The sequence below is a fragment of the Apteryx rowi genome, unplaced genomic scaffold, assembly GCF_003343035.1.
Source record: "Apteryx rowi isolate R43461 unplaced genomic scaffold, aptRow1 scaffold_142, whole genome shotgun sequence".
Taxonomy (NCBI): domain Eukaryota; kingdom Metazoa; phylum Chordata; class Aves; order Apterygiformes; family Apterygidae; genus Apteryx; species Apteryx rowi.
In genome coordinates this window covers 1,777,556-1,788,145 of record NW_020447664.1, presented here as the reverse complement: position 1 = coordinate 1,788,145, position 10,590 = coordinate 1,777,556, and the positions used below count along the sequence as shown (strand labels likewise).

Below are 10,590 nucleotides of genomic sequence, written 5' to 3'. Positions count from 1 at the left end.
CTCCGCGGCCGCGCAGCGGCGGAGCCCGCCCGCCCGCCGGCAGGTAGAGCCGCGGGGGCGCCGGGCCCGCCTGCCCCCTCCTTCGCCTTCCCAAAACCCAGCTCAGGGTAGCGCGGACCCCCCGAGGCTCCTCGGGGTGCCCGGGGCGATGCCAGGCAGGTCTGCGGGAGGTGGCACCGCGCAGCCTGCCTGCGCCCATCACCGGCCCTCCGCCCCGCCCGCAGCCCTCATCATCGCTACGAATCGCTTCGCTTGAGCTCCCCCCTCCTTTTTTTTTTTTTTTTTAACAATTTTGTAATTAATTGTTGCACTCGGGTTTGTAATGGAAACAATCCAGCGGGGCCGGACGGTTGTTGTGATCGCTCTCCGCGGCTCTGCTCCCCCTTCGCGAGCATTGTTCGCACGGACTGTCTAGCTCAGATATGATGTTGGGACAGCGCCTCCCTTGAAATGGAAACAGAGGCCTGAATAAAGAAGGGTGGAAAAAAAGTACTTTGTAGTCTGCATCGTCCATCTTTAATTCAGAGACGCATCTATACTCCTGGGAGCGCCGCCTTTGATCTCTTTGATTTTTACACCAGATCTGTTATGGACTAAAATTCCTAGGTTTTCCATAGAAACATCTCCATTCCTTCGGGATATTGATGTTTTCTTCTTCCTAGGGGTTATGATATGGTAAATCAGATTCAGAAAAGCATGGACAATGCCAATGAATCAAAATATTGTTTATTCTGTTGCTCTTTAAGCCCAGTCACTTCAGCTGCCTTTCAGTGCCTTCAACTCTGGAAGAGGGGCAGCAGCAGCAGCAGCAGCAGCAGGTTGCGTTGCCATGGGGACCCTACTGTATGGCAGCAGCGCCAGCCCCAAGGACAATGCCGCGCAAAGGGCCTTGAAAAGTGAGGTTTCTCCCTTTGCCACGCAGCCACTTCCGATGGAGCAAGCATTCTCCTTTCGGGACCCTCATCTTGTCACTAGAACAATGTCTATCTTCGCCTGCCAATTTTTTTTTTTTTCCTCTCTATCCCGCCTTTGATCTATAAAAAATCAAAAGAACAAAGTCAGGGGAGAATAGGGGGCTTTTTTTTGTTGTTGTTGCACAGAACAGGCTATTATAATTTGGGTCTACTTTTGTGCCTGAGGTTTGCAGGGGCAGGGAAAGAGGGTAGTTGATTCGTGTGTTGAGCTCTCTCTAGTGCCATCGGCCCCGGGCACGGCGTGTGCCAAAGGTCCCCTCCCTTTCCCCTCCTTCTCTCCAGAGCATAAGGCCCAGTGCTGCCCGGTCTGGTTGTCCCTCCACTCCCTGGCCTTGCCCCTGAGAGCTCTCCTGCAGGCTGGGGCCTTCCCACCTGCCGGGCCGAGACCACTGCTGGGTGGCACTGACCCTGCCCAGGGCCCGAGGGTGAGCCTACTAATTAATTCTGGTATTAATAACAGGGATGGGTGCAAATAATAGCATGCAGGTGTATTTTAATGCATAATGAAAATGATGTTTTTTTTTCCAAGTCATGATTTTGTGTGAAAGATAGAGGAATAAAAATGAAACTAATGTTCTTTTCTCAGAAATCAGGCAAATCTGGACAGTGTGAGTCCATGAGATGCACAACTCTTGGCTTTATCTGCCAGTAAGGCAAAGAAATCAGAGCTTCCACTCACATGTGCAAGTGCTCATCTGACCTCTTTTTTTAAGTGACAATGGACATTGTCAAATATGTGTAGGACAAACTATAAACAACTCTAGGTGGGAAACTGGGTCCAGTCCTGGTTCTCTTCATGAGTACAAGTGGCTGGTTGGGTTCACATGTGGCACTATGCACATAACCCACCTGGAGTTAATCTTAATCACAAAAACTCAGCTCAGTTCCTTGCCTAGCTTGGTATAGTGGGAAGTGTTAATTTCTCCAAAAGGATTGTGTTACAGCTACTTCCTTTTCATTAAAACGCCAGCAAAGGGAAAAACAAAAATGACTAGCCTGCACTGTATCAGTTACACTGGCTTTGGTGCCTTGGCTAAAACGTGCTCCCATACGATTCGCTGATTAACTCCATTGCAGACTGGTTTCCTACTTTGAGGGAATCAATGTCTGGGCAATACAATACAGTAGGTTGGGGAGAGAGGGGAAATTAGAAGAAGGRTTATTGATGATATTCAGAAACCCTTGGTGAGACCTTGTTCTCTCTCTGGCTACCTTTTGTTAGCTATTTTCTAAAGAAAATCACTAATTTCAAAATGCCCAGTTAAAGTCACTGGACTGAGATGAGGGCATTTGATCCCCTGCCTGGGTTTATGCTGCCTGTTCTGGGCATGTCTGTCCCGGACTGCAAGCGGAGGCAGAGGCACCCCTCGCTGGAGGGGCTGAGGTGGCTGCACAGGGCTCGGGGCCTCACTCTTGCCTTTATGATGGACAGCAACAAAACAGGGGCAATGCGTTGGTGAGACTTAGCCTTTTCCCAGCATAGGAGATGGACAAACTCTGTCCTGGTTGGCATGGGGAGCCCATGTCCCAGCAATACACTGTGGGAGCCCCCGGCCAGGCCTCCAACCTGGGTGCTCTGGGTGCACCATCAAGCACCTGAAGGCAGCCAAGTCTCTGCTGCTGCATTCACTTGACATCATCTCACCCTTACAGGTGTCTCCTGACACTTCCTTGTGATCTGCTTGGTCACTAGGACTCCTGACCCCAGTCCCCAGTCCCAGCCCAGGTAAGTTCTCACCCCGGGGCCCAGGAGCTGACCATTCTCCATCTGAGGGATTCCCATACCCTGGGTCTGTGCCTTGGGACCACAGAGGGGACCCTGCCATAACCATGGATCCCAAGGAAGAAGGTTGCATGGCATTGGGAGGGCCCACATGGCATTGGGAGGGTCCACCCATCGGGGACCACAGCATCTACTTGCAGGCGGTATCAGGGTCCTGGCAAGAAGGGGGAGGGAAGACGACGGGGGTGTATTCACCTGTCTAATAGATAACCAGTAGGAGAAGATGTAGCAAGCCTGGGGCACAAGATCAAGGATGTGTGTCTCTTCTATATTGCCCCTCTCCCCCTTCCTCCTCCTTTTCTTCTTCCTCCTCCTCCTCCCCCAATTCCCCGGAGAAAAGGCTTCCCACCCTATCTGGTCACATTCTGTTCCCAAGATTAATTGTTGGGTCAGGGCAGATTCACCATTGTGTCAGCCTGCAAGTGCCTTTCTCTCCTCTCTCTCTCTCTCCCTCTCTCTCTCTCTTTTTTTTTTTTTTTTTTTTTGAGAGAGAGAGCGAGAGAGAGAGAGAGAGAGCGCTTTAGTCAAACTTCAGGCCCCCCTCTCTTCCCTCCTCCCCCGATCTTTTAGGGTGGAGGCTGCTACCCCGATCCGACCTTCTGGGCTGAGAGACATCAGCCATGCCTTTTAACTGTACAATTATGCACACTCCCTAAATGTTGTTTTAATAACAGCGTTTGAAAAAAGCCGCAGCGGGTTGGTGTTTAGAAAAGCAGTGAGATGCCTGGAGCAGCTCGCTCGCTCTCCCTTCGCACACACAGCTACACCCCGGGTGGATCTGGGGGAAGAACAGTGAAAAGTCACCTAGCAGTGTGTCCCCTGCTTCAGGTGACCCCCCACCCCCACTCCCGGAGCCCCAAGAGTGGGGCAAGCCCATGGAAGCGGCGCGGGTGCAAGGACCCGCGAAAGCTCACGTCGGGGAGGCAGCAGCATCGCGGCGGGCCGGGGCCACGGGTGTCGCTGAAAGTGGGGCTGGGGGCCCTGTGCGCACCCGCGCTCGGGGACAGCGCCGCCGCCGCCGGGGCGGCCGCGGGACGGGGAGGATGCGTGGGAAGGGGACGGGACGGAAGGAGCTCCAAGCTGAGCCGAGGGCACGGGGAGGCGATCTCTCCATGCTCCTCTAGCGCAGGGGGACTGCCCACGGAAACCCCCCGTGCCTGTGGGACTGGGGCCGGCCGCAATCGAGACATCTCCCAGCTCGTCCCCCCCCACCCCCACAGCAGCAAGAGCCCAGCCCCGCGCAGCCCGGGTGAGGAGTGGGCACAACAGGGAGAGCTCGTGTCCTCCGTTCACCCTCCCGTCACCGGCGCGCAGCGCCGAGCCCGTCCCTCGGCTCTCCGCAGCCGCCCCCACGCGCGGAGCGCCGCGCCGGGCGCAGGGTCCCCGCGGCCCCGCCACCAGCCGGGCACCGGCGGCTCCTCGACGCGGTGCCGAGCCGCGCTGCCCTCCGCTCCCGCGCGAAACGCGCTCCACTCTCGCTCCCGTAGGAAACYCCAGAGCCGGGTGCTCCCTTCGCTTCCGAAGCTGCCGTGCGAGAGGTGCTGTGAAGGAGAGCCCGACACCTTCATATCTCAGTTTTTCTTCTTTGGGCAGGAAATGTGTGTATGTGTGTGTATTGGGGGGGGGGGGGKGGRGGGACGAGATCGTAAATTTCATGGATTACTTACAGATTGCACAGAGTATATTCAGGCTTTCATGACAGCTTCTGGAGACATAACGACTGGACAATATTGCCCAAACAGTACAAACTCCGTTTAACTACTACAAAGAAATCAGCAGGTAATTATAGGCTCGATTGTATACATAACAGGCATCGGAAATCGGAGAATAACTGTAGGCAGCGATTCTGAAGCAAAAAAGGAACTGTTCTGCTTCAAACTCTCATACAAAAGCTCCTCATTGTGGTGGGTGCCTTATCCTAATTAGAGATACCTGCACAGCATAGCAAATCTAGAAGAGACACACATCCTTGATCTTCCTGCCAGTGAAACTCATCCTTTTAAAATTGAAGATATAAGACAAAGCCATCTGGGCATTCCTGAAACATGCTATGATAGTGAGGTGTGTGTCGTGCCTCTGGAAAGAGTGCTTTACTGGGCAGAACGAGCATGCCTCATTTGGGGGAATTTCTGATAGGACAGAGACTGCTGGCAAAAAAACTTTTCTCAAGGTACCTAGAGAATTACCTTTTATATAGAGAACGCTAATAAATACAAACGAACGTCTGGCCAAAATTACACGAATCTTTTCAGGAACACATCAAGCCCTTATTTCATATTTGGCTTATCATATTTAATTTTTTTTTTCATGACGTGAGGGGAAAAAAAGACAATATAGTTTTCCTATTCCTAAAGAAAATAAACATTTCTGATATAAAGATGGTTCCTTTTTAACACGTTTTGATTTTGAAACCATTATTGACACTCCGTTTGCAGAATGATCTGTCTTTCCTTTAACCTGTAATTCCTCCTCCCAACAGACCCTAACTCCTAGAAAAAAAACAGAGAAAACACTCTTAATAACTTTCCTGATCTTGATGGCCATTCCACTTGAAGGCGTCCTCAATTTTTTTTTTTTTTCTCTCAGGTGAAGTTTTCCAACAAGTTACTTTGAAGTCATGCAGGGGCAGGTGCCTACCATTTATCTGTTCGTGTTTTAAGTCACTCACTGATTCTTCTTGCAGAACTGTTCTATTTTCTCTCTTACTAAAATGCGAGTTTAAGTCGTTTCCATATAACTTCGCTTTGAATATCATCTGGCCTTAAAGTTCACTTCGGTTGTTTTGCCTCTAGGGGTACGTGTTATGTTATTCTAAGTCACCAGTGACCTATAAGCCTAAGTGAACATGTGTCCACATCAAAAACAGCCAGACAGAAGCAAATAATCTAAAGTATCATTTCAGCCTATAGGGAAGATTGCTTCCACAAGGTCAAGTTTGACTGTCAATAAGCAGAGCGGAGTGCAGCTGCGAAGTACTAATTCAGGACTACTAAAGCTCGACAGAAACTTAGTGCAGTGTCAACGGAAAGCCGCTCCTCAGTTCTTTGACCTGTACAATGAAATCAACTTTTGCTTTAAACCAAAGTGACTGCATTCCTGGCTGTAAGTACGCGTGAGGAGAGTAGGATTTTGCAGAACTGGACACACACTTCACGCATATCTGTGTGAAGAGAAATAAACTCTTCAGGGAGCAGTCATGCTCGAAATAAGCTAGATTTGGATTCCTTTCATTTACAAATGTGTATTTGCGGAGTCCAGTTACTATTTTTCTGAACATCGTTTACTACACCGCTATAAACGAGATAATACAGTTATTGGTTTAAAAAAGTTAAATGATTGATCGAAATAAATTCTCTGTACTACTGGCAACTAGTAACAGCTAAATATTCCAGCCGGTGCTTTGCAGTCCCGCTCTTATAATAAACGTTTCGTCTAATCTACATTGCTGACTTCTGCCTACCTATTTGGTTTTAATGTCATGCTAACGTTAGATCTAAAGCAGGATGTTCACATAAATATGAATCAGCTTTTTCAAAATGCTCCTGACTAAATCGTGCCGTGAAAATAAAACACAGAGGGAGAGAAGGAGGGGGAGCTGTGTTTCTTATTGAAAGACAATAAAAAAAAGTGATCAAAAAATCTCCAGATGAAGACAGTAAAGGTAAATTAAAGCAGAGCAACTGTAGCAATATCACTTGTACTTTTCCTGTTGGGCTGCACAGTATTTTATCGAATGGAAGTACTAGCAAGAGGTGCAGGTATCCGCTTACGTTATAAACTGCTGCAGTTGGTATAAATATTCTGCTCCAGAGAACAGCTTTATCACATGCTTCCAAATAATAAAGTAGCCTTTCAAACAAAAGCCACACATCAGGTGGCTTTTTATTAATGAATGATGCTCTGCCTGATAAATATTAACAGTGGCTCTTTTCTCTCCCCTTCCTTCCGCTGCCTCCCATCCCGCCGAGCCTGCGCCCGCCGAGGAGCCCCGCGCCGCGGCCGCCGCCCTGCCCGTCCGGCCGCGCCGGCGGAGCCCCGCGYCCGCCGCCGCCGCCCCTCGGCCGGGCTCCGCCGGGCACCTGCGGGGATGCCCGGGACTGCGGCGCTCAGATTCACACGCGAAACGCTCCCACCAAATGGCAACTCTTCCTTTTTTTTTTTCTTTTTCCCCCTGAAGTTTTCCGGTGTTTGCCCGGTCTCGGCAAGAGGGGTTCGTGGGGCGAAGGAAGGGCTAATAGGTCGGGTTTGCCTCAGGGTGATGTGCCTGCCCAGCTCAGCTCGGCTGCGTCACCTCCGAATTTCTCAGGTGCACGCTCGTATCTCCCCCGGCGCATCTATCTCTACCATCAGCAGCCTCCGGAGGGTAGCTGAACTCAGCCTTTTCAATAGCCGGTCCCAAACCTAATCTGCTAGTGCAGCTAGAAAAGCCACGTTTTGAATGGGGCGGAACAAGAATCTGTTGATCTCCTTGACCACAAGTTTGGTTTTCTGACCTTATATCATAGTCCGGCTGATTGTTGTTTTCGTCAGGTTTTGGCTTTTTTTTTCTTTTTTTTTTTTAAGCCGACTGTTATTCTACGTGTTAAATGGTCGGCTCTTTAACCAGCAACTAGCAATCATCAGACATTAATTTATACGGCTTTTACAAATACCTAAGCTATTTAAAATGCTGAACTGGGTTGTGTGTGGCAGGGAACATCTATCTATTGAATAGGCAGTGTCACACGGTAGCATGCTCTCTTGTCAAGGGTGATTGTGTTTTAGGCAAACATTTGAGCAAACATAAAGGCAAAGGTCAAGTACTGTTCAGTTGCAGTGTGTGCTAATTCACCTAGCTAACCAATGGGGCAAAAGTTGCATTTTCTGCTAGCGCCGCAGAGCAAACCTCTGCGAAGGGCAGTGCGAGCTCGCCCGCGCTCGCTCCCAGGCGAGCCGCGGCGGCTCCCGGCCGGGGGCAGCCCCAGCCCCGGGGCGCCCGGGCGGCAGCTCCCCTCCTGCCCCTCACCTCCCCCGACCTTCCCCCAAAACGGTGCCTTTTGTACCTCCCCCGCTTCTTATCCATTTATTTTCTTGCATTCTTCCTTCCTCTCCCTGCCCTAAATGAAGGCAGCCGAGCTGCCCCTCGCTGGCCAGCCCGGTGCGCTCCGGGCTCGGGGCACCGGCGCAGAGGGGGCAGCAGCACCGGCAACTCCGAGAGAAACTGTGCGAGCCGAGACCAGGGGCAGGAAAGTGCAGTTTGACTCTCCACTGAAAGTGCGTTGGGAGGAGGGGGCGAGAGGAGGAAGGGAGTTGCTTTATTACCCTCATTCCTCCCCATGTCGTTGCAACAAACTAAAGCCATGTTTTGAATACGAAAGGCTGGAATTTATCTCTGGGGGTGATCTGCCTGCAGAATTTTCCGAGGAAACGTTATTTCTCATAAGGAAATTCTTCCTGTCATCCAAAAAAATACAGAAGAATCAAAGGGCTGGGTGGTGGTTGTCACACTCATAGCTTAGAAGTGTCTCTCTCTCTCTCTTTTAAGAGGAAAAAAAAAAAAAAAACCAACAGCGACCAATTCCTTCCTTCTCGGTTCAGCCTGGAGGGCTCGCACTTTGAATCAATAGTCATTTTGTTTGAACCAATGGCTGTGCTTCCATCGAGACTATATGTACAGTAGTTTTCATAATAAACCTGGGTTTCACAGTTGTGGTCTTAAAGAACCACAGGTTTGGCGTTTTCACGTGCAGAATAAATAAATAAATAAATAAATGTCAGTGAGACTTAACAAAAAATGAAAAAAACTTCCAACTAGAAATGATTATTTTAAACCCAGCCGAAAGCTGATGAAATTTTTACTTGTTGCCTTGTGCTTTACAGGCAGTCGCCTATCAGTCCTGCACTGTGGGGTCTGACTGCTGCATGGCTCTGGTGCTGAGAGAATCTGTATTTTTTTTTTTTTTTGACAAAATTCCAAGAAGAACATCAACAACGTTAGAGACCTGATCCTAAGTACAAAATTGGTTGATGGCTAAAATTACATTAAAATCACGAGGGCACATTTTCTTTGCAGTGCAGACTTTAAACACAAGCATAGACACATGAGAAAACACGTTTTAAAAAATAAACTTACCCCCGCCTGCCAAATCATCACATTTTGTGAGACTCTTCTTTAGTGCTGCAGACAACTTGGTCCTTTCCAAGCCCTGCATTAAACACGGTGGATACAGTAGAACAGGACTAAAACAAAAAAAAAAATGTATTGTCATATATTTCTAAATACTCTAATCTCCCTCAAATGTCTCGGATTTCTTTACAACCCACTGGCTACGGTCCTATAAACACCACCTGGGCAGTTTCACAAGCTTTAAAGTTTTGTGTGAGTGTGTGTGTGTGCGTGTGTGTGTGTGTGTGCGTGTGTGTGTGCGTGTGTGCGGTAAGTTGTTTAAAAGGCATCGTTACCATTCAGAGGTATAAAAGTAATGCCCTGGTGTTTGGCGTGATGGGGTTTGTTTTTTGGATTTGTGACTGTTTTCTTTTTTTACATGCACCTTTCATTTTACTTAACTTTTTAAAGATGGGAAAAGCTGGAAGCTTTAGTTTTCGAGAGACTTTTCTCGTTATTCATCTGTTTGGTCGCCTTAGCTGCACAAAAGCGTATCAGCTGCGTTATGAAAAATGGCCTAAGCCCAGAGAATGTCACAGTGGTCGACTTATTATTTTAGCCCTTCTTAAAAAAAAAAAAAAAACTCGGGGAAAGTTTGCTTTTGATGAATTCAATAAAAGCGGCACTGCAACGGAAGAGATTTTAAGCTAAAATCATACAGCATGGGGGCAAAAGCTTAAACCAGCCAGATGGCCAAAGGTAGCCAGAGTCTGCCCGCTTCAAATCCAGCCCCTGAAGTTACAGTCCTCAAGGCTTGTAGCTTTTTTTCCTCTTTATCATGCTTTGTTTCCTGTATTAAAAAATCTCAACAAACAAATAAACAAAAGTAAACTTTTACATTTCATATGTCGCGAATCGTTCTTCTTTCCCCCCAAAACAGGGACAAGGCAGGATTTTGTTGGTTTGCGTTTTAAGAAGACCCAGCAACTCAAAGCCCCAGAGCAAGGTATTATTTTTTAATTTACCAGCACCTCATCTCTCGCCCCAGGGAGGGCTTCCCGGCCATAACCAGAGAGGGCAAGTCGAAAGGACTGCAGGGACTGCAACCGCAGGCTGTGCTGTGAATCAGCTCCTGTCCTTCTCCTGAGTAATAAATAGATCTAAATAATATCAGGGATGAATAATAATAATAAATACACAGACTAGGGAGTCTGTGAGGCAAGGCGTTGAGTTCCGTGTGGGTTTTGTTTGTTGTTAGGAAACATCCATAAATAGTCCTAAAGCCCCGAGCAAACTCTCTTCTCTCCTGGCTTAAAAACCGCTGCAATTCTTTTGATTTCAGTGGCACTGAGAGGCTGTCCTTGGCTTCCACAAAGTTGTCCTGGCTGCAAGCGAGGGCAGTGATTCTGTCCCTCAGCGTTTATCTGAGCCTGGGTCACCTGCTTTGATAAAAGGACGAAGCTTTTGATGCCCCTGGTCCGGGGGAAATGTCAGTGTTGGCGTGTGCAGAAGGGAGACTAATTTGCTAGAGAAGTAAGTGCTAAAGAGCGTGCCTGCCCTTCCGCCCCTGGGCTTCCCTCTCCTCTCCCCTTATTTTAGCTATTCCCATTCTTCAGAACAAGTGTCCGTGGCGCCCCAGACGCGGGGGATTAAAGCCAGCCTGCAAGTGCGTAACGCGGAAGATAAATCCCATGCCCTTCACCTCTGCCCTCCGCGTCGCGGGACCCGAGACCGAGCGGGCTGCACGG

At 49.0% G+C, this 10,590-nt stretch overlaps 1 protein-coding gene across 1 annotated transcript in view; it reads right to left on the bottom strand.

Annotated features, from left to right (window-relative positions):
- Window positions 1-1,018: 1,018 nt before the first annotated feature.
- Window positions 1,019-10,590, bottom strand: part of ZIC4 (Zic family member 4) — a 33,826-nt gene continuing 24,254 nt past the window's right edge. The window contains exon 4 of the mRNA XM_026058079.1: window positions 1,019-1,034. Coding sequence (XP_025913864.1) covers window positions 1,019-1,034 — 16 coding nt within the window. The remainder of the gene's footprint in view (window positions 1,035-10,590) is intronic.